This window comes from Chiroxiphia lanceolata, chromosome 8 (genome assembly GCF_009829145.1).
Source record: "Chiroxiphia lanceolata isolate bChiLan1 chromosome 8, bChiLan1.pri, whole genome shotgun sequence".
Lineage (NCBI taxonomy): Eukaryota > Metazoa > Chordata > Aves > Passeriformes > Pipridae > Chiroxiphia > Chiroxiphia lanceolata.
In genome coordinates this window covers 33,698,080-33,722,066 of record NC_045644.1, presented here as the reverse complement: position 1 = coordinate 33,722,066, position 23,987 = coordinate 33,698,080, and the positions used below count along the sequence as shown (strand labels likewise).

Below are 23,987 nucleotides of genomic sequence, written 5' to 3'. Positions count from 1 at the left end.
GCACTTTCCCCCACCCAAAGTGGATGCTCACAGTCCTGCTCTCAGACCTGTTCCCTGGACAAAGGTTCTTCCTCCCAAAACAGAGTTCAACTTGCAATACAATTAAAGCCTCTACTGCCTGTATTACCTTGCATTATGTTTCCAAAACGCAAAACATCCCTCAATCACCCTTCCTGACCTTGCAGACCTGCATCTTTTGTTTGCACCTCTCACCCTTTGCTCGGACCTGGGATCAGTGACTCAGCACAGGAACGTTTGGCCTTGAACAATCCTGCCCATAATAAAAACAACTGTGAAAACAGCCAAACCCAAAAACCTTCAGATAGTCTTCTTCTCTGGTACAACTCCAAAATCATTGGAGAGACAGGTTTTACCCACAGTCCCAGGCACATTTGGAGCCCACCTTTATCAAAAATCACTCCAGTTTTCAAGTCAAAAGGCCGATAGTACACACTAAGTCACTGGCAGGGCTCCAGGATGATAACCTTGTCAATGCACAACCAGCAAAGGAATAAAAGGTGTGGGTGTGGATAAAGGAAAGCAAATCCCTCCTGACTTGTACAATGAAATATTGACCAAAGGGTGACTGCTCTCCGATTATCACCTGAGTAACAGATCAGGAAGCAGGGCAGACAGTTCAGAAGAAGGTTCCTAGGAAACCTGGGCACTCCGACTGTCTTCAAAGTCAGCCAAGAGAGGTTATGGTTTCACCATTGAAAGGTCAATAAGTACAGCCCTTTTTCCAAGTGCTTGCTTATGTTTTGCTTTCCATGACTGATAAAGCACTTAAACTGTGCTCCCAGCTAAACATATGGAGGAGTTTGCTCAGATTCTCCTTTGAATCTGCAGATATTTGAGAGATGAAGAAAAAAATAATCTGAAGAACACTATTAGCTGTTGAATTCATGTTGCAAATCAGGAAGAGCCCTCCTGGACTGTGTACAGAAAGTGAAAGGTCCATAAGCTGCTTAATGAGGTGTCAGCGGAAGACTTTGAAGAAGAGCCTGGAACAGCCTTGCAATGCATGCTGGAAGATATGGGCAAGTGTGGTTTTGCAGTTTCTGGGTAGGGAAGTGAGTGGAATTGCCTGCAGGGAAGTGAGTGGGATTGCCTGCAAGGAAGTCTATTGTGAAGAGAAGGAGATATTATATGTAGTACTACAGATATTGATTTCTTAAAAAAACAACATTTGGGCAATACCATATCTGCTTTAAAGGTGTTAGGTGATGGATAATCTCAAGGTTGCCTCCAGAAATTAATGAAGAAAGGAAAGAGTCCAGGCTGAGCTGGTTGAGAGGATCCTGAATGGATAAATACTGCCCTGTTACAGGAGAGGCTGGCACAAGCTGCAGCTCCAGGAGCTCAAAAACTACTGCCCTCCCAGCACCCTGCGTGCTTCCTGAATCGTGAAAGCAGGTTTTCATACCTGAAGCACTTTCAGCTTCCAGGAGAACAGGCACGAGCCAGTGCCAAGTACTCTTGGAATTCTCAACCTCAGTGTGTTGCTTATGTTTCTGCTCTGAACTTTTAGAGCTGGCAGCGAGCAAGAGTGTGTGCTCTGAGCAGAGTCAGGGGTTCCTCTTCCCTGTGAGGACCCAAAACTTCTGCTTGTGTGAGGGCACTACATTTCCAGAGCGTACCCTGGGAAAGGGGATGCAGCCATCCAAAGAGAAGGACCTTGCTAAATTGCATTAAATGTAGCTTCTCTCTTGCTGTGAGAGCTCGTGGGAAAACAAGGGAGGGTCCTGGAAACTCAAGGATTGCAGGACTGGTAAACCTGGCAAAGTCACTACCCTTGCACTTACGCCTGTAAAATCCTGATACAGCAGCGAGACCATTTCAGAGGTTATTCAAAACTGGGCGGGGGGGGGGAGGTAAAACTTCAAGTACCACTTTGCCACATTTCATTTGATGTCAAATTGGTTGTTTAGTTTTTCCCCAGAAGAGACTCCACCTCCTTTCGAAGTCCCCTTAAAACCTGTAGAGATTTTATCCCAGCGCGACTCCTGCCTCGCGTTTAGTAGCTACACAGGGAAAGAAAAGCAAATGTCCTCAGTCCTGCTGCAGAGGATTCAGACACCTGGTTCTTTGGAAAATCCCTGCCCTGGGAAAGGATTTCCACTTGGATTGAAGTGTTTTACGGCTTGATACTTCTACTTATATTTTCTTGACCCTAAAAGTAATCTAAAGGAAGACACCGCTTGTCACCGACCTGGAAAATACCTTCCTTCCCTCCATCTTTTTTCTTCCTTTTTAGAGGAAAAAGAAACTTAAGGGAGAAAGTTGTTTGTTAGGTTTTACTTGTCAAGTGGAGGTTAAAATGCCAGGGAAGAAGGAGGACGCCCTTGGCATCGCTCATCTCCTCCTGGAACTGCATTGCATCACTTGGAAAACAGGATGAGAAGATGAGGCACCTCAGCCTGATGTCTTTTTAACAGCCCTTAGTTACATGCATGGAAATTCATACCACCAGCATCTACTGCAAGAAAATGAGCAGATGCCAGAAGATTTTCCTTTACACTTAGACGAAAAAGAAAACCACGGGCATGTTGTCTGTTTTTAATGCCAGCAATGTTTCACAGGCTGACTCCCTCGAGGACAGTGGCAACTGGACGTGGGTGACCCAGTTCACCCAGCCAGGATGGAGAATTGCTTTGTGGGCTATCACCTATTCCTTCATCGTTATCACATCCATCGTTGGCAATGTCACCATTATCTGGATTATCCTTGCACACAGGAGAATGAGGACCACTACCAACTACTTCATTGTGAATCTGGCTCTTTCGGATCTGCTGATGTCTGCTTTCAACACCATCTTCAATTTTATTTATGCCAGTCACAATGTCTGGTATTTTGGCGAGGAATTCTGCAGGTTTCAGAACTGGTTCCCCATCACTGCAATGTTTGTGAGCATTTACTCCATGACAGCTGTGGCTGCAGAGAGGTAAGAGGAGAATGGAGAAGATAAGGTCCAAAAAATCTCCTGTAAGTCATAAAAAATCACTGCAATATTTTGTGCAATTGGCCCCCACGTACCGTGTCAGGTGCCTTATCAGCAAAGTGGGACAAGTGCCAAACTATGGGGTTTGATGCTAATTATGATGTGATCTTCTGTTTTATCCCTGGCCTGAATCACACACAAATCTGTAACAAGGGGAAGTGGCTGGTATTTTGTTGTTCCCACATTATTGACCATAAATTGTTTCCCAGCCATCCTGCAAACTCTTCTGTGGTTTTGGGGTGGGTTTTTTTTTGTTGTTTGTTTTTTTTAAGCCATCAGAAGGATATTTCCAGAGAAATGAGGATACGCTGTGGGATGCTGAAAGTATTAGCATCCTCAGTCCTGCTGTGAGCCCAGCAAAACACCAGAAATAACGGGAATTAGATCAGAAATGGCAGAGTCTGCTCCCATAGTTCACTAGAATGACTTATTCTAAGAGGGAGGGAAGTAATAACAGCGATTTTGTTTGACTTCTGGGGTAATTTGGTACTTCCATAATATTCTCTTCCATCTGCCAAGTCACTTTTACTTGAGCTTAAATTTGTGGAGTCTGACTGTGTTTACAGCTCATTGTTAAATAACATGGAGCTGTTTTTCTTTTAAATAGAAAGTGGCCAAAAGTTCGTGGGAATTTCCTCCCTTACAGGCAATGGTGTGTACAAGAAGTAGAGGAGGTTAAGCTCCCTTCTAGGCTTTCTACCCTCATTCCTTCCATCCTTCCTGTCTTCCCTCCGTTACTTCCACTCTCTGCCTGGCGCCAGGAATATTTTTGTCTTTTCCATACTGTGTCCCTGCCACAACCCCACGGTGAAGGTCTTCCCTGGGACAGCCAAACCCAGCATCGAGAAACACTGGCAGTCCTTTATCAAGCCCTGCTGTTGACTTTGCAGTTTCCTTCAGGTTTCCTCTGTTCCTTATCAACCAGGGCCCTTCCAGCTCCCTCGGGAGGGGAGCCAGTGTCCCTGTGGAGCCATCCAAACAGCGCTGCTCTCTGAGTTATCGGGGTCGCTTCCCTAACTCCAGCCCTGCTCGCAGCTCGTTCACACCGGCACACCCAGCCTAGGGGAAAAAATCAATACACAAATCGCACCAGATAAACAAACTAGGAGAGGAATGAGGGCTTTCCCCTTTGGTTAATTCCTGCTGAAACCCGCGCCGGAGGTGGGGACACGGCACGGGGCAGGACAGTGGCCCCTGCGGGCGCTGGAAGGAGCGCTCACAAGCACAGGGATAGGGATGAGTGACGTGTTTGTCAGTCTGCAGCTGTCCAGATGAAAGCAAATCCCTATTTGGAATCAATGGCAACTCACTTTTAGACTCAAATACACTTTTGCTGCTCCTGGCTTTAAATCGAGGGTTGTTGGTAACTGCTGCTTTTTATACATGTTGTCTGCTAAAGGATATTATTTTTAAAAAGCCATTTCAACCTGTCCTTATGCCTCCCTGCTCTTGTTCCTTGGGGATTTTTAGTGAAAGCACCTATACAGCCAAAATCTTTTTAATCACGTGGCACAGACCAGAAAGAAAACTTGGCACCTCACTGCAAACCATATTTAGCTATTCTTTCCTTAGCCTTAAAATAGACCCTGACACTGTCTCCTGGAAACTCGCCACTTCCATTTATTGTTATGAGAACTTGCCCACTCAGGCTCCAGTGTTTAACTTCGATAAAACAATGTCTTTTGAAGCAGTTTATTGTAAGGAAGAAGGCTAAGAAGTGACAGCTCTAAGTCATCTTTGTCTCTGTGGAAAAGTCCCTGGTGATACTGCTCACCACTAGGTTAAGGATTGCTCTGTTTCCCCATTCCAAGCTGTTTAGGGTTTAGGATCACTCTGTTTCCCCATCCTGGAGCAGCTCTTTCCACTGCAGTGCTCCAGGCACAAAAGTAGTCTATTTGTTTCCCACTCCAGTTAGCAAAGGCTGCTAGGACCTGTCTGGAAAGTGTGCAAGTGTGCCCAAAATTGTGTTTTGTCTATATGGGATGAGGACCAGAGAAAGGGTGCCACGACTGCGGTCCCAGCATCCTGGGATGTCACGTGGAGCAGGGCACAGAGAGAGAGCACAGGGAGCAGGGGGGCAAAGGCAGTGCTGCCACACAGCAAAAGCGGCCAGGAGATCTCAGCAGGTTTGGTAAATCTCCCAACTTGCAGGACCTCACCTAAAATCCCAGTTCACCTCAGGGGTGCACCCCTGGCTGGAGTGGAAAGCCTCCACCCAGCAGCCCTGTAACACCTCTGACGTGGGCTATGACAGCACAGGGACTGGCATCATTTATTCCCAGGACTTGCCGTTCACCAAGAGCCACAGATCATCATTTCAGGCACTTCTGTGGGCAAATACTCTGGAGAATATTCACCACTTCTTGACCAGACTTGAGCACTGTATAACACTGCCTACAGCAAGCTAATGAAAAGCAAGGTGACATGAAAATTTTATAGCTAAATAAGGCTCTGCTGCCGTGTGGCCCTGGATCACTCCCTGTTCTGCAGAGCTCCCTCCCACTGGCCTGGCCAAGGGACAGCACAATTTGCTATGATTTTTGCTATGAAAACTAGGAGGCGAGAGGCATTTGCCACTCTATTTTGCCTTTGTAACAACCATGACAAAGAACAGGGGAAGCATGATAAGAAATGCATAATTGATTACGTACTTGTTACGACACCGTGTGTTTCCACACAGGGAACTTAAAACCAGAGAGTGCCCCAGGCTCGTGAGTAATCCAAGAGTCAGAAGTGCTGTGAGGGCTCTGAGCAGGTGTGGGAAGGAGGGGTCAGCACTTCCACTGCAAGCACAAGTGCTCGGGCTTTTACAGATGGAGGTGGATAACACAAGTTTTCCACAGCTAAAAATCAGTGGGAAAAAATTCAGGGTAAAGGATACTCAAGACCCCTGTCTGCTCTTGTGATAATATGAGGCATCAGAGATCGGCATACTTAGGAGGAAACAGCATAATAGACTGTGCTTTTTTGGTAAAGAATTTGAAAAATTAATTAAAAAAAAAAAAGGAGAGAGAATACTTTTTACAAGGGCCTGGCATGACAGGACAAGGGGGAATGGTTTCACAGTGACAGAGGGCAGGGTTAGATTGGATATTGGGAAGACATTCTTCCCCTATGAGGGTGGTGAACCCCTGGCACAGGTTGCCCAGAGAAGCTGTGGATGCCCCACCCCTGGAAGTGTTCAAGGCCAGGTTGGACAGGGCTTGGAGCCCAGCTCAAGTGTCCCTGACCATGGCAGGGGGATTGGAACTAGGTAGTCATTGAGGTCCCTTCCAACCCAAACCATTCTGGGGTTCTATGAAAAATTCCGTAAGGGGAATATTTGCAAAGACCATATGCAGAAGACATAGATGACTGCTTCCTCCCCAGACCAGCAGCATCCATCCCCACGGGTTTAATATATCCTGCCCTAAGACTTGCAGTCATTCTCTTCAGAAAGGATTCAGTTCCATGATTTATGGCCTGGAACCTATCAAAATGTCTGTATTAATAAAGCCCACTATACAGTCCTGCTGAGTTTTTACAGTTGCTCTATGTGCTGTATAGATTACCAGTGTAACTGTAAAAGCCTTACCTGTGTTTCTTGCAGGTATGTGGCAATAATTCACCCCTTCAAGCCCAGGCTCTCTGCTGCAAGCACCAGAGTCATCATTGGGATAATCTGGCTGGTGGCATTTGGGTTGGCCTTCCCACAGTGCTTCTACGCCGAGATCCTGATGGACAACGGAACCACGAAATGCATCGTGGTCTGGCCTGACGACGCTGGATCCAAGCACCAGCTCACGTAAGAGAAACAATAAAACCCCCAGTTCAGGCAGAAGTTAACTAAGGAAATTAATTTCATCTTAAACTGTTGGTTATGGGGAGTGCTGGGAGAGAGGGCAGGGGAATAGAGGGCTGGGCAGCCAATCTATGCTAAGTTTAAGCCAACTGTGGAAAAAGCTCCTAGGTGATCATGGTTCAGGATAAAGAAAGGCCATGTGCCATCCTGCCCTGCTTTGAAAACTGGTCATAAGGTCTAGAAACAATAAATACAGAGCTTGGTGGATTTAAGAGAAAGGAGCGTGAAAAGTCTCTAAACAAGCAATAAATGGTGTTTGCAAAAATTTTGGATTTTCTTCCTCCCTGGGGCAGGAGGAAACTGGGTATCTTTAATGCTGATAAGCCATGTAATTAGTTAAAAATTATGCTGCTCTTTTTTGGGGGAAAAGGAAAATAAAACCTTAGAGGAGCATGCTTCAAACATCCTGAGGTTTTATAGCCTGATTTATCTGAGCACACATCTGCGCCCCCAGAAGTTCCTAAGCCTCACAGAGATTTCCTCCTGCTTTTAAACAAGATTGTTCAAACAGATGAAACAACCCATACCCCACATGTAGGGGATCTGCTGTGATTACTCATTATTCAAAGCATGTGATACACAGAGCAGTCTGAGAAATTTATCAAGCAAAACATATTTATGCAAAGGACTAATGGAAGAATTGCGGAAAAGGAACAAATCGATTAATAAAGTGGAAACAATTTTTCAAACCAAAACCACATGCTAAACTCCCTGAGTTCACTCTGCACTCTGAATCCTTTTGCCCAGCTCCATGCACATTTTTCCTTGCTCAGTCTTAATCTCTGGCAGACAGCTGGATGCCTTCTAAGGTTAAGTTATTACCAAACTAACAGGTTTTCACACTAATATGTGCCAAGTTCCAGGAGCTTCACATAATTTTGGCCAAGCTGCAGCATATTCAATCACCGATAGCCAGTTGTCCCCAATCTCCAGAGTCACAGAAGAGCAAAGAGTAAAATCAGGCTCCCATCACGTTGGGTGATGCTCCTCTTGGTTGATACCCCTTGGCACATGGTGTGGAGCACAGTGTGCCAGGCTCCAGCCAACTGAGAAGGTGGGAGAGTAGATAATCACTAATAGATGAGTCACTGATGGCTATTTCATTCAGATGAACAGTGTGAGGTTTATTTCTCCCACATCCGTGGTTTGGGAAGGATTGAAACAAGTTTCCCAGCATGCCAACGAAATCTCTGTGGGCTGGAAAGTCTGGTCCTGAACATGGCAAATAGCAGGGGCAGGTTCTTTCTGGGATCCCCAGCTGAAGAGCAGCAGCTCCTGACCACAACACATCATTCACTCACTCACTCTCCCTGAACAGCCTCATATCTGCAGGTTTCAGCAACTCTCCTAGAAAGGAAGTTGGAAACACTGCTCCCCAGAAATCATACTGAGTGATGGATTTGCTGGGACAAATGCCTGCAACACAGACCATGGAGAAAAAGCTATGTGCAGCCATTCATGTGCTAGTCCAAATAATGAGGAACAGAAATACTAAAAAACTCAAAGAAAACCCAAAAGAATGGAGAACTGGGTTCCACTGTTGACTGTGGGTCCTCCAAATCCTTTGCAATTGAGTAAAATCAGCCTTCAGGATTTCTAGATAACAGAGCAAAGGAAAATCCTTTTCTGTGGGAAAAATGTGTATAATTATGATTAGAAACAAGTAAGAAACAAGTAAGAAAAACCCCAAACAATGCACTGTGACTGCCAGTGCCTGAGAAATATTGGATATCCACAGAAGTTTAACCAGAATAAAGAACCTTAACAACAGAGGATTTTTTTTTTCTGGTGACAGGTTAACTTTGCAGTGAAGCAGTAAAGCTACAAGACTAAAAGTTCCTTTTTGCATGTGCTCAAGCTTAGCAATAGGATGTATGCTTAGCTTATATCTTCTCCTCCTCCCTGGATGGGAACCCTAAAAGGGCTTTGCTGCACTCCACACACATCATTAGACCTTCAAAACCAGCACTGCTCTGAGGACAACTGGAAGAGGTGGAAGACAGGCAGGGACAAACTTGCCACATTTCACAAATACAATATTTTTCTGTGTGCAGCCAGTGCTGTGGTATTTGCAGCCACCCCAAGGAGCAAACACCGCCGAGGGCCCCAACACCCATTTCAACAGTGCTCTCAAAGCAGCTGATGTGGGAGTAACCCCAGAGCCTTGTCATACTGAGAAAGACCATTTCCACCCACCCAGCCTTTTGGGGTCACTGCCAGCAGCACGTGCCAGAGCCCTCCTGCCTAATCCTGGTTTTCACACTGTTTATGTTAATTTGACAGCTGCTGTAACTGAGTGAGCAGGTTGTTCCCTTCCCATAAATGGTGCTTGCTTAAAATAATCAACCCCCAGCACGAGGGAACCAGCAGAAGTTTGTGGGGTAACGTGAAAAGCTGGGAGGGGCTGAGGTAAAATACAGCTGCAGGAAATGCCAGTGCTTTCAGCTGGAGCACTAACCATTAGCCTGTTGGTGATATGTAACTGCACACACAAATAAAAACAGCCAGGTACACAAAGAGAGGCAATATTCCTTCCTCACTCTCTGCATTTTGTGCACACTGTCAGCAGCCTTTTGCTGTCCCCGATCCAGGTTTTTTCCACTGTTGCCACTATTGCATTCATCAAATTACTGTATAATTTTTGGACTATTCCTTTTCCATTCCTGTGATTTAAAGGCTGAGAGTCTCAGACATCTCTCTCCTGACTGCAGTGAGATAGCAAAGATCAGTGCATGTGACCACGGACTGTAACCTTCCGATAAAAGACAAATTATGTTACTCTGTCTTGAAAGAGCAGGGAATCCAGCAGCCCAAGGACTCCTCATCGCCCCACAAGAGAGATGAGGTTTTGCTGTTTACAGAAGTCTCTATTACAACGGTTGTAGGCAAAATTTCTGCTTTGCGGTTGAAGTTGATGGGAGCCAGCCATACATGTCCAAAAGACAATTTCTGAAAGAGCCCTCCGAGAGCCATACCGACTGTGAAAACCTGCTTGTTCTTCTCTTTCAGGTACCACATTGCCGTGATCGTGTTGATTTATTTGCTGCCTTTAATGGTGATGTTTGTTGCATACAGCATTATAGGAATCACTCTGTGGAGCAGTGCAGTTCCAGGCAACCACCTCCACCGAGTCCGCTATGAACACCAAGTTAATGCCAAAAAAAAGGTCAGAAGTGAAACTTAAAAATCATTCCCCTCAGCACACCAGCCCTGCTGGCTCCAATTCCAAAATGGAGCTTGGGGCAGGTAAAAAATCTTGTGGGATTGGGCATGAAAAGTTAACAAAATATTTTGGGCCAGGGGTAAAGAGCATCCCCCAGCAAGTTTGAAGAAAATGGTGATTAGATGCACCAGCCAGCCTGCAAGGAACAAAGGCTCACAGGAGCAGTCCAGTTCCCAGCAGTCCTTAGAGAGTAAAGCCTGGTGCCCAGTGAGTCCACACCTTGCAGGATAAACCAGGGTAAAACTCTTGACAGGGTGAAGAGGTTTCAATGCAACAGCAGCGTTCTCACTTCCCTGCACATCTCTCTGATGTAGAAGCAAGCAATTCCTCTGCAGGACTTGGTGCACCAGGAAACATTTGCTCTACCTCCCTCCCTGTTCCCAGTTTCCAACGCCACAGCTAGTTTCTTTGCCATAGCAGCCCAGCTCTACATTCCATACATTGCACTTCGTGAGGGCAAACCAGACCCAAAACAAAAGCAGCATTTCCCATTGCCCCAGAAAGCTCAGACAACCACCCAGAGGCCCCGGAATAAACTCCTGGCTTTGTTTTCCTAGTTTGTGAAGACCATGGTGGTAGTGGTGATCATTTTTGCTGTCTGCTGGCTGCCCTATCACATATACTTCATCCTGGGGAGCTTTAAGGAAGACATCTACCAGCAAAAGTACATTCAGCAGGTGTATCTTGCAGTCTTCCTCCTTGCCATGAGCTCTACCATGTACAACCCCATCATATACTGCTGCCTTAACCAGAGGTGAGTAGTGTGCTCGTGTGTGCACAGAGAAAACGAAAATCTCAGTCTGAAAAAGCATAAATCTCTGGAGGAGAGAACAGCTGTGATTTTCAACTGCAGTCCATAGGCTGAGTGGATAACTTAATTTACACTTTGCTGATAATGGGAGATGGGGCACCCTCTGAGCGAGATTTTAAGTCGGCCCTTAAGATTTCCTGCCTCGGAATAAAATGCAGGCAAGCACATGTAAAATCAGCGCAGCCACATTTGCACCCAGTTCCACATGCAGACTATCCTACTTCCAAGGGAGGAATCTGTAATCCCTGCAATGCATCTGCTGAGCTAACGCTGGGCTGGCTCAGCCACCTGCTCCTCCCAGGCCATCCCCCCAGCACAGCCCTGAGCCCCCCACAGTCCTGGGGAAGCAGGAGCAGCCCAGGGGGCATCCTGCTGCAGGTCCCATCCCGGCATGCACGAGGGAGTCCCCACGAGGGAGCAGCTGGGAGAGCACAACCCCATCATGCCAAGAGATGTCCCTCTTGCTCTGTGCTGGTGTGTCCGGATGCAGAGCGTGGGAGCTGCTCCAGCTGCCCGTGGATCTCCATGCCAAATCCTGCATCCGTAGCCCGCCTCTCCCTTCAGCCTGGCTGCATGCAGTTTGAGGGTAACCAAATGCTTAACTCCAGAGGGATGCTGAGAGGCCCGTTTCAAACAGCACTCTGCCCGTAAGCTTGCAAAAGAAGACAGTTTTGCAGCCCATCTAGCCAACCTGCATTTAACATGTAACACCCAAACACATTTTCTCCCTCCTTTCTCAGAAAGTAGACAGCTTCCTCATTTAATAATTCATGTTTTTTTAAAAAAGCTTCCAGTGGGTAAACACACGTGTTTTCCTCAGATGCTTTCAAATGCTGTTACCAGCATGGTCAGCATCATCTACTGAGCACATCAAACAGCCTGCCATTTCATTGATCTTATATATTTACTTAAAATATATGGAAATCTGATCATAAACTCCTATTGCACCTCCCTCTGTGGTTTTATACATTTAGCTCTTCACCTCTCTCCTTTGATTTCAATAGAAATTTTTTATTTCCATGGTCATCCACAGGTAGAACCAAGTCATGAATTTGTTCATTCTCTGTGCAATTAAAAAGATCATTTCACCACTTAATTTCTTTTATCACATTGACAGGTTTCGTTCTGGTTTCAAGTTGGCCTTCCGGTGGTGTCCGTGCATAAAAGCAACTGAAAAAGACAAACTTAAACTTACGTCCCCATCTCTTTACCAGACAACCCACAGGAAGTCAAGAACAAGCAGTTTTGACACAGGAACTCAGGTGAATGAGAAAGAGAAGACATCATTTACCCTCACCCAACTAAAGCTCTGACTTCCTCCTCCTGGTTTTGGTTCTATCCTTACACACCATGTCAGGGCAGCAGATTTGTAGAAGCCCAAGGCAGATTTTTTTCTGGGGCAACTGTTTCCTACAAGACTTCTTTAGATGCCATCAGCATTAAAAGCAGCCTGCTGGTAATACTTGTGTCCATGTAGGTCCAAATATCACCCAGCTATGGATGTAAGTTTAGCTCTCCCATACATCAACAACTGCAATACAGAACAGAGGTCATGCCTGTGAGGTCAGAAGAGCAGCAGACCTGAGGCAGTGCCCATCAGTGGAATAGCAATTATTCTCTTCCACATAGTGATCTCCTGCCTTCTCTTCCACCAAGACACTTAAATCTGGAAAAGAGGTGCTGGAGCAGCAGCAGAGGTGCTGGGGCTCATCTGGCCCAGTTTGGATGGACTGCCAGGGCTGTGTGGGCAGCTAAGTCCCATGGCTCAGCAGCCCCAAGGCGGGTAAGACTGTGGATCAAAGCTTGTTTATACCAAAGGCAAATACTAACACCTCGAGACTGAAAAATCAGGCCTGCCCTGAAAATTTTCTGAGTTCTGGAATTTTCATGCCTGCAATTTCCCCAGCACTACCTCTCATGAGTTAAAAGAGAGAAACAGTTCCTTAAGACGTCATCATTGCATGGATTTCTATAACCTTGTACCAAAATACGATGTCATTTTCCTATTAAACTATTAAACTCCTATTAACAAGGGATTCCTCCTTCACATAGTTAATTATGGAGCCTAATTTGGAGAGTGAGGCTCTCTGGAGAGTCAGCAGCCAGGTGTGGGCTGCCCACTGGTTTGGTCAGTGCTCATGGATCCATTCTGAATCCTTCCCCTCCTTTTAGTCCTAACAGCAGCCTGACCCATCACTGTCTTTTCCCAGACAGTCCCTTCATCTTCTCTTTCCAGACTTACCCCATATTTATCCTCACTGCTCTTCTCTTCTCAGATATGAAAATAAAGGCTGGAACATGTAATCTTCCAAGCCTGAGGCATTATGTGCAGGCATGCAAAACAGGAGGAGCTGAAATATAAACATTATATAAAAGTAATACAGCATTTAATACTGGTGTGATAAGTAGCACCTCACAGTCACCTTCACCTCTCACAGATGGTTTGTAAAGAATATCACAGAACCAAACCTTAGTGATTAAAAAGCTCCTATAATGTCAACAAGATCATTATCTCAAATATTCCCCTTTGCTCTGTGAAAGTAAAACTACAAAGTGCTTCCAGGCTTAAATTCTGCAGTAAATCCAGAGAAATGATTTGCGGCTTGAACTGAAAGAGTACTCAGGGATATGATTTTCCCAAGCCTGTTTCAGTACAGGAACCAGTAGATATATCTTCCTTGTCCACTTCTCCACCTCTCTGGCTGCTGTGGAGAACAATTATGTTATGCAGAGGCCCAACAAACTTGTCCCACTAATGGGACAATAGAGCCCAGGGCTGTATGCCCTTCTGGAAAAGTTCACAATTTTATGTCGTTCCAGCAGGTAGTTTCTAGTCCAGATGTTACCTGTCCAGCCCTCCTACCTGGCCAGCCTGCTCCTCCCAAGGTTGTGCTGCTGGTGTGTGCAGGTGGCAGAGGGGAAGCAGGCACCAACTGAAAACCATCTGGGAGGGATGCTCTGCCAGGTACACATCTCTGGGATCAGGCTAGAGGTGGGCAAAGACTTCTGCTCTGAGGAACTGCAAGACACCTACAGAGTTCACTATATGATACACATAAGCTGTACCTCCCCCTGCCCAGCTGATGTGATTCTAAGGCAGTTTTCTAATGCAGAGCTTTTCAGACCAAACAGGCCTATCTTCAGTATCCCCCCCTTCCCCTCCACCTTCCATCACACCTGAACAGCCAGAGCCTATTTCAGATGTCACACATGTGCTGCCAGTGCAGCCCCTGTGCAGCCCCTGACAGGCACCAATGTCTGCTGACAGCTCAAGGCATCTTTCTCTTGTTTGGTGCAGAAAGCAGGGGGTGATTTCTTCAGGTTGCAAAAGGAATTCCCCATGTTCTGGCGGACTCCCACGGCACATCCTGAGGTTTCATCCCATAGAAACAGCAACAGTTAAGGGAGCAGAGACGCTCTGAGCCCCTGTTACACTGGAAGAAAAGGCATGCCAAGGCAGGCTACATTATTCCTGTGATACATGAGGTAACAGGAACACCATGCTCCACAGTAAATACATGCAATTCTTCATATAAATATAGACAGGATTAAATACCACACAGCAGTAAAGACCTCCAGGGCAGCACTAAATCCCTCCTCTGCATGGTTTCTTGTGCTCTAAGCAGCAAAGCAGTCCCTGCAGTCAATAAAGAAAATATTTGAAGAATCTCATTTTTAAGGCAAAGGAATGAACAAAAAGCACAGAACGGGGTTCAGAAGTTCAGAAACACTTTATTTTGCCTTCTGCTATTTTCTTAAGAAAACAAAACAAAACAAGGTCTGCTTGTTTTAAAACTCATTCAAAAGGCTTCTGAGAGAACCCTCAGAGGAGGAAGGAGCAGATGACATTACAACAGTGGTATGCAAATGGTCTTTTCCCCAGGAAATATAAGATTTTTGTGTTCATATTGCAGTAACTACAGCTTAACAATTAAGAGGACTGTGATTTTATTCACCAAGCCTAAAAGCTTTAAGAAAGACATCTCAGTCATTGTTTGGATAACATTGGAGACATTTCTTCAGACAGTTATAGCGTGTGATTCACTTGGAACAGTTTCCTAGGGGTAAGAAGTAGTCTGGAAATGAAAATCCCACCAGGTGTCCCTTTGGAAAAGAACTGCTGTGTCTTATCAAGCACATCAACTATGGTCCACGGTAGGAAAAGTTGCGCTGTTAGAAACACAAACTCACTCCCTATTTGTTATGAGCTGGATCCAATAAACAAAATGACCTATGCCAGCATCTCCAAAATTCACAGTCACCCTGAGACCGAGTTTAACTTCCACTTCTCATTCCCCTCTACCCTGCACTGAGCCTAGCTCTCAGATGCCAAAGAGCTCCAAACCCAGGTCCCCAGGCACGGCTCACACCACCCCTACAGCACTGCCGACTACGGGCAAGCACAAGATTTGCAAACCTTCAAGCAATTCAAATGCAACATGTCCCCTGTGCCCAAAAAGTTTCTCACCTTCTTCTGTCTCCTGTTTGGGGTCATAGCTGCACATCAAGGGTGTCAGAGACTATTCAAGCTGTAACGTAAAATGGGTTATTGGAGAAGCACAGCTCTAGTGTATGCAAAAGGGGCTTTCATCTACAACAACTCCAACACAGACTGTGCCAACCAGTGGTGAACGAGCACCTGACACCAGGATTCTGCAAATGTTAACCCTTTGCACACAGGGAGCGAGCTCACTGACTGTGACATGATGTATCCATCACTGTGTATCTGGCAAAGCCTAATATAATCACACTGCTCTCAGTGCAGTGGGCTGAGGTTTTCCTGCACTGCAGATCCCCCTGCACAAGACAGGGCATGAGGTGCCCCCAGACAAGCTACGTGCCCCCTAAGATTTGGGCGTTGTCAGCGCTGTGCCTCTGCTGAACTACATTAGGAAACACGAGGCATGGGGACCTGGGTGAAATCCACCCTGTTTGAATCTGACCCCGAATGCCCGGGAATAAAAACACACACACAAAACACAGGCACCACTGGGATTAGGTTGCAGCTCTCCCTACACAATAGCTCTTCCCAAAGCACTAAGCCACCAGCCAACAGCACCTCTTCCAGAAAGAACCACTAAACACCAGTTAACGCACATCAAAAAAGTTTAATATTTTCACAAGTATCACGTAACACTAGTACCAGAGCTACTAGTGTGCAAAGTAAAAAGACTCTCTACCTTTGCAAAACCAGTTAGGCATGCAATTTTTCAGGTAGACACACACTTAAAGCTGCAATGACTGTTTGTGACTCACATGTTACTTTACAACATTCACTCACAGTGCACCATAATGCATATTGAAATGTTATCGGTAGGTAGGGCAATCCAAATCTTAGAGGAGTGGAATGAGGACAAAGAGGAGTAGCCTGCAAATTTCCATCTACTTTCTGCAGGAAAAGGCAGCAGGGAAAACCATGCAGATATCTCAAATTCATTTTTGGTAGAAGAGTGGGAATTAAGGACTACTGTGTGGTCTCCCTCTTTGCAGAAAGTGGTGTGGCTTGCAAATGTTATTCAACATTTACTTTCCTAACTGCTTTTCAATTTCAGTAATGCAACTGGTATGCAAGTATAATAATGGCATCGACTCGACAGAGGACAGGGGACACCAAGTGTGTATGATCTTTGCTGTTGCTTTCATCCTTGGAATAAGCTGCATCCAATTTTGGCTTGGTGGGTTGTCTATACGCCCAGGTCCTCAAAGGCAAGATCAAAATCAAACCCTCCTATTCCTTTCTGAGCACTAACTCTAGCTGAGTGTTTGTGTTCTGAGTGATTGCTGAACAGTATTAAAGATTAAAGCTCTGTGTGGAAGCAAATACCCATTTAAGGCGAGAGACGGAAGTGCCGCATCCCAGGGACACAGGCGAGCTGCAGGTTCCGTGGAAGGGCAGCAGCAGTGCCCTGATCCAGACTAACAAGAAGAGATAGGAAATACTTTTTATAAGAACTCTTAAACAGAAGAGCACAGCACAGCCGTGCAGGGACCATGAATCTGCCGATCTCGCAGGTCTGGAGGTTTGGATTACCCCAATCACCAACCACTTCATTCTACTCTTTGGGGATTTCTTGCCGAAACGTGGCGGATTTCGCCCAGTAACACAACACTGCTCACAGAAGCAATGGGAAATACCAGTGGAACCAGATCTGTGGGACAAGGGTGTTTACTTTTACCATGACAGAACAGGCATCAAGGAAGCGAGTAAGTCGTGGTGTCAAGTCCCACTATAGAGTTACGTGCGTGCACAGTGCTGACACACCATAATGTTTTCACAATCGCTTTAGACGGAACAACAGCAGGTAGATATGCAGGAGGGAACTGTTGCTTCCCCTTCACTAAAAGCATCAACACCCAGGTCTGGTGGTCAGCGTGCTGGCAGTGCGCTCACAGGGATGCTGCAAAGGACACACTCGGTACGATGCAACGGTAGCTCTCAATGCACATCACTTGGGGGCAATTTCGTCTCAGACAACAACCGAGATTTGACAACTGCAGAAATTATAGACTGATTTTTTTTCCATGACCTACAGATGGGGAAGGTACCAACAAGGTGAGTAAGAAACATGCAGATTGGGGTCCAGAAACAGGAGATATTATTAACAGCACACATTCTATCTTGTATCCTATTTTTTTTCTTTTATGTCATTAGTTGTAATTTCTTTTTTCCCCCGATAAAGCAGTGAGTTCTGGGTTTTTACCAGTTCTGACTATGCAGTCGCTGCTTTATGAGAAAGTGCTCACAAGACAGAATCGGGGCCAGGGCTGTGGAGTTCAGTTCTGCTCGGCCTCGCGCAGCCGGCATCCCACCGCTGTGATGAGCGCGGCCCCCTTCCCGCTGCCGTCCTCCGACAGCAGGAAGGTCACATCGCAGTTGGGTGCCAGGTCCTTGACTGTTTGGTGCATGATCCTTGAAAAGCTGTGAAAGGAAACACGGGCAGTGGGTAAGGGAGGCCTTGCAGCATCCGCAGAGCAGAGCACTGCCATGGGCCTCTGCGCTGCATCCCCTTTCACCAGGGAAAGAACTGAAATGTTGGAAACTAGGGTGGATTTGAAGACTGGGCGCAGTAGGAGTTAAAGGAAAGAGGCACTGGCATCCCAGCCCTGCCTCTCTGTCTGTGTGGGGTTAACTCAGATCACTACTACCACAGCAAAGGGAAGAGAACATATCACATAAGTCATCTCCTTCCCACCCATCTCCCTCCATGCACACTGGAGGTGGGCACTAGTCCTCTCCTCCTGCCCCTGCTCTTTTAGACTCCTGCCCTCACCTGCATTGCTCCTCAGCAGCCCATCTCTGCTGTGCCCAGAACAGAAACATCCTCCACAGAGGCACCAAGCATTTCAGCACTGCTCTGTCATCGCCTGTGCACAGCCAAGAGATCCTTCCCTCGCTGTACAGCTTCCAACTCATCCAGCAAAGGCTGTGTCCCCTTCAGTTTGTCACCGCCCCAAGAATCTTTCACAAGTCCTTCTTGACCCTCTTGTTGCCCTTCAGAAAGCCCTGAATCCCCTGATTAAGACTTCTTCCCTGGCTCTTATCCTAGCAAGTAGGAGAGCCCAGTTTGGCAGGTCAAGAGAAGGGATGTACACGCAACGCGCTACAGGCAAAAACCTGCTGAGAAGGCAGATACTCACTGAGGATGTAGTTTGTACAGAGTGCCATCCACACCGACCGTTATCTCCAGGCGCTCCAACCCTCTGTTCTCCCTAATTTTATCTACAACGGCAGCCATTCCAGCACCACACAGCTGAGCTGCTCGCCTTGACACCGCCCCGCAGACCGTCTTGACAATGATACTGTCGTCGCAGGTGCTGTTGAGCCCCAGCTGCTGCAGGATGGTTCGCACCTGCAGCAAGGCCAACCTGTCACTGCAGAAGGAGAGCACAGTGGTAAAACTAAAGGTTCCCCTCACACAAGCCAGTGCCACAAACCCCACTGCACCCATGGCTGCGTCCACGCACCCCCACCAGGCAGCAGCCTTTCCTGACAGCACCAGAGACCTCAGGGAATGCAAATTCATTCGCCCCAGCACCATGGCTGCAGTGTAGGAGAGGGGTGCAAGCAGCCACAGAGGCTCCAAGTCCAGCTCTGCATTGCTTCCCCTTCTCTTTTCTTACCATGAGGCGTTTCAGGAAAATATTTTTCATTATGAACTTGGGGGGGTTTTCCCCCATAAAGACTCAGAGATTGCTTTAAAATACAGAGCCCAAGCAATAAAAACACAAAAACACCCAGTAAAAAGTGCCCACTCAGCTAGTGTTCATTCCATCCCACAACTATAGCTACACACACACAAGGGGCCCAGGAAAATGGCTTGATTTCCAAACAAGCATATAAAACAATACAGTGAGGGAATCCTTAACGGCCCTTTCCAGGATTTAGCAGTGAGCATTGATAGAAATTCAGATGATGCTGTAAAGAGTCCTTCTGCACAAACACAGAGGCTCTTACTGAAACCAAAATAATCTCTGGAGGAGTAAGCAATGCTCTCCAGCTGTCCCTCCCCTTCAGGAGTGTCACCAGCTGAGCACCACCACAGTATTTCACACTGAGCAGCCTCCCATGCTCTTACCTCTCAATCTGAGAAAGGAACTTGGTTTCAAAGATATGCCTGGTCTTCAGCGTCTCTGAAATCTGGCCTCGGAACAGGAATCCCCGTTTGGTGAAGTCGATCAAAATATTGCGGACTATTTCCCCCAGGTACATCCCACTGATCATTTTCTCATACCTGCAAGGAAAGATAGCAGTGCAGCTCAGAGGGAACCTGCTCACGTTTGCAAAGGCAGCATCACAGGTCTGTCACCAGCCAGGTGTCCTGTCCCCACTTTGGGGACATAAGATATGCAACCCTATTCACACAGAGAGGCCATTTACTAGAAAAAGTAGGCAAGAAAAAGCATGAAGACTTGGTGGGAAGCCTCATGAGCCCATCGACAGACACTTCCTTTAATTTCTCACTGCCATGTTCCCCTGGCCAGGCATGTTGATGACGGCTGGTATTTCTCCCAGATGAAAGAAATGAAAACCTGTCACCAGAGAGCAGAACGGTGCCCAGTCAAAAGGCACATTAGCCACGCATCCCCCAAGGACAGCCCTGAGTGGACCCCAGGAAAACTTGTCTCCACATTTGGGAGCCCTCTTGAAGCAAGGCTGAGGCCTTCAAACAGAAAAAGTTCAGTGGTTCCATGCAGCAAAATTACAGGGAAACTAACAAGGTACAGTCACTGCAAGTGCAGTGTTTTTAAGAGAGTCCTGTGCTGCAAAACCAACCCTGTGGAAGATAAAGGATGTGAAAAGGTACATCTGGCATGTTCACAGGACCACTGACCCATAAACCAGCAAGCTGGAGGTCCAGGGTTGGCTTATGCTCTTCACTTAATTCCAGCACCTGGTTTCCAGTAGGAAACCAGTAGTCCCAAAACCACAGGGAGGAACCAAGCTGTCTTGAACCCCTCTCACACCCCGCTCTGCACACAGGACCCAAGTTTGCCCCCAGGCTAGAGAGAGGGAATATCTTCTACCTGCAGACCTCCTCCCAGCACACAACAAGGAGTGGTCCCGGAGCGATGCTCAGCACTGGCACAGGGCAGCCCTGCTTTGCATTCCCGCCCTTCCAGCACCATCCTGGTTTGAATGGAGCTTTCTGAGGTCTGCGAGTTGTGTCCTTACCAACAAACTGAATGCTCTTCCATTTCCTGAGCAGGGCCATTCAGTGATGCCTCCTTTATTTCACCTCCTGAAGCTCTACAGCAGTGTCAGTGCCCTGGATTGAGCAGAGCCCAGCACACCACCCTGCTGGAAGCGGGCCACGCAGCCCATTTAATACTGTGAATTCTCTCAGGCTTGTACCCAGCAAGAGTCCTCCCTCTTGAGTGCCTAACTATCTCAGGAATAAATTATTCCCCCTGGCAGTCTCCATGACTGCCTTTGGCTGCTTACTCCATGCCAACTCTGCTGCTGCATCAGGCTCGCCCAGCATCTGCCTCTCTGGGTCTGTTTGAGCCTCAGCTTCTAAAGAGCTTCCCATGGGACCTGCCAACTTGTCTGTATTCCCCAGGTTTTTGGGCAGATTTACTCTAATCACAAAATCTTTTTAAAAGCTCCTGGCATCAAAGCATTGCTGCAGAGAAATGATGAAAAAGTGTAGTCCCAGCATGCAGCAGTTTCAGCCCAGTTCTATCAGTGCTGGGTACACCTCCCACCAGCCCTTTCTTGAAGGGGACAGGGAAGCACTTGCCCAAACAGGAGCTGAACCCCCAGAAGAGGACCAAACTCCAGGACCAAGAAAGACAGGTTCTCTAACACGACACATTTCATCCAGAAAATGGCCTGAAATAAGAGCCTGCAACTGGCTGCAACTGCTAGAAAGCTCCTGACTGCTTTACAGCAAGCAGCTCCAAGCTCCAACCACACCAGCTGGTACAGGCTCAGGATTTCTACAGGCACAAAAAGAGAGTTCAGCTACAAGAGATTAACCTGAGACCAAGAGCAAAAGAATGACAAGACATCTTAACCCCCTCAGTATAGCACAGGATAAGAAAAAGGGTTTCTTTGTAATTTCAAGACTTTTGAAGCAGGGACCAGGAAAAGCACAGGAAGGGAAGATCCCACAGGATAGCAAGGCTGTAGTCATTTTCCACCTCTCCCTTCTCCGACTACAAGAAATCCAATTCTCTCTTAAAAGCATTTAAGACAGCCTGGCTTACATCCACAGCACACAATTTACAGCATTTATAGCAAAGTACCTTTGCTTTCCAGCATTCAGTGAATAGTCATCAACTGCTTTGTCATATATTGTCCTGATGTCATCCAGGCATCCGTTATCCCCGAACGCTCCCCACTCCGTGTTCACGCACATCCGCCCTTGCTCACCATCCACCATCTCTATGTTCCTCATCTCTTCCATGTAACAGGCATTGCTGCCCGTTCCTGGAGGAAGAAAATACTGACATTGCTCTTTGTTTGGAACAAAACAACACTAGGACCAGCACCACAGCCCTGAAAAGCCTTCTGGGGGATCCCGATCGTGCTTCCTTCTGAATGACGAAGTCAAATCATCATTTGAAAATATCAGGGAAAAACCAAAACCCCACACTTCAGTAATCCTAAACTGAAGGAGAACATTTCTGCTGTGCTGCACAGCTCAGGGTGACTCAGAGAAGAGGCTCACCCTGGCCACCCATGAGGGTCCCATGATGCAGGGAGGGGCAGCAGGGCAGCACTTTTGGTCCACCAACCCTCATGGTGTTTCTGAACCCAAAACCACAGCAAGCAACCAGCTGGATTTTGCAGTTAGGAACCACCCTTTCACAAAGCCCACAGACCCAGAGAATCCAGGGAAAATGTGCTGAACTGAAAACCTCAGCAAGTTCTGAGGCATCAGGGCTTTTACCAGCTGATTGCTTGGGGGTTTTTTCTGATTTAAATTGCTTATTTTCTCTTACAGGAAGGCTACTTCCATGTTGAAATGACACAATATCTGATTCTGCTTAAAGGAGATCCTAAGAAGTGTGGCAAGTGCTCCATGTACACAGAGGTCTTGGGGAGCAAAGCTTTACTAGCAATGAGAGGCAGCTTTAGCTGCTACTCATGGTGAAAGTTTTCTTGAAGTTACCTAAGGAACTCCATTTAACCCTGTACCACAGATTCTGCATCAGTTATGCCAGCAAGTCTGTTTTCCTTTGCCGTTTTTGTAGGGAAATATATCAATACAGTCTGAGCTAAAATAGATCCTCCCACAGTACTCCCTGCTGCAGGAGAGATGAGCCACAGCACAGGGTGTGGGGGGGACGTCTGGGCTTGCAGACTGAGACTCAGGATTGCAGGACCAAACCAGAACAAACCAGCTGTGGGCCACCACCAGTGTCCAACCTCCCCCACCAGGTGCCACCAGCCCAGCCCAGGTGATCCAGGCAGGGCAGAGGGAGCCTGTCAGAGCCCAGGACTCTCACTCCCATCATCCCAGAAGTACCCAGACCACCTCTGACCCCCTGCTCTGCACACAGACACGCTGCTGCAGAGCATGCCTGGCAGGGCTGCAGCAGGGCAGTCCTGAGAGGATGCTCCCAGCGCCCCAAGGACACGCTGTCCTTCCCGTAGGGAACTCTGGTTCCTGAAAACACGCCACCGATGGAGCTGCGCAGACACGACTTCCTACCCACACTGCACTGTGCTGACTCATCCTGGACACCTTCCAACTGTCTGGAGGAGAAATTGGTGGCGTTTTATTTTCCTACAAGCCACCTCACAACTTAAAGCTTGCAGGTGCTTTGTCCCCTTCTCTCCCACAGAACACTTATTTCTCTGGATAGCTTTGGGAATTCACACCGCCCCATGTCTCAGGCTCCCCGGGTGTGTGGCATTTGCATGTCACCCATGGAATTACTTCAGCTGTCTCGCTGCTGGGAAGGCAGCTCTCAGTCACTGCACTCTGTCTATCAGAGCTCTCCATCACATGCCATTTGGGAACTGTGGCTGTGCTTTGCAAGTTTATTCTGAGAGACCACATGCTTGAGGGAAGCTGTGGGCTACTGGAACACCCCGGCAGGGAAACTCTGACAGGCTGAACTAACAGAAACTCCAGGAGCTGGTGAGGCTGCCTGAGCCCACCTCTGCTCTCTTCTCAAGCAGCACAGTGCCTTTACTAGATAAAACAGGCAGGATTTGTTTGGCACCACAGCCTCTGCTTATCTCAACTGACTGCAGGCAGAACTAAGCTGGCTGTTGAATTTTGCTCTTTCACTCCTGAACACCCTGGCTTTATTTTCAGTTAACTACAGGGATGCCTCCATGAGAATACACACAGATGTGTTGACGTGCTGTTCAATAAAAAGCAGCTCTAACACATACCCACAATGAGCCCGATTTCACAGTTTGGGTCTTCGTAAGCACAGGTCATCATTGTGCCCACTGTATCATTCACCACAGCCACCACATCCAAGTCAAATTCCTTTGGGAGAGAGAAATACAACAGTGAGAACTCTGGGCTTGGGGCAACCAACACACCAAAGGGGACACGAAAGGAGCATACCATAGGGGATCCTGTTGAAGCACACTGGAAACAACTAAAATTATCATCCTGATTTCACACACACAGAAATAGGAACT

At 47.1% G+C, this 23,987-nt stretch overlaps 2 protein-coding genes across 2 annotated transcripts in view; one reads left to right on the top strand and one right to left on the bottom strand.

Moving 5' to 3' along the window:
* The first annotated feature begins 1,036 nt into the window (after window positions 1–1,036).
* On the top strand, window positions 1,037–12,467 carry TACR2 (tachykinin receptor 2). The gene is given in 7 exon segments (XM_032695728.1): window positions 1,037–1,040; window positions 2,439–2,530; window positions 2,532–2,944; window positions 6,591–6,785; window positions 9,852–10,008; window positions 10,623–10,819; window positions 11,994–12,467. Coding segments are annotated over 7 exon segments (1,254 nt in total). The 3' UTR covers window positions 12,190–12,467.
* Window positions 12,468–14,588: 2,121 nt separating this feature from the next.
* The window catches only part of LOC116789888 (hexokinase-1), a 36,657-nt gene continuing 27,258 nt past the window's right edge, over window positions 14,589–23,987 (bottom strand). Inside the window, exons 14-18 of the mRNA XM_032694162.1 lie at window positions 23,730–23,829; window positions 21,626–21,809; window positions 19,453–19,608; window positions 18,515–18,748; window positions 14,589–17,795 (exon numbers count right to left, since the gene is read on the bottom strand). Coding sequence (XP_032550053.1) covers window positions 17,651–17,795; window positions 18,515–18,748; window positions 19,453–19,608; window positions 21,626–21,809; window positions 23,730–23,829 — 819 coding nt within the window. The 3' untranslated portion in view covers window positions 14,589–17,650. The remainder of the gene's footprint in view (window positions 17,796–18,514; window positions 18,749–19,452; window positions 19,609–21,625; window positions 21,810–23,729; window positions 23,830–23,987) is intronic.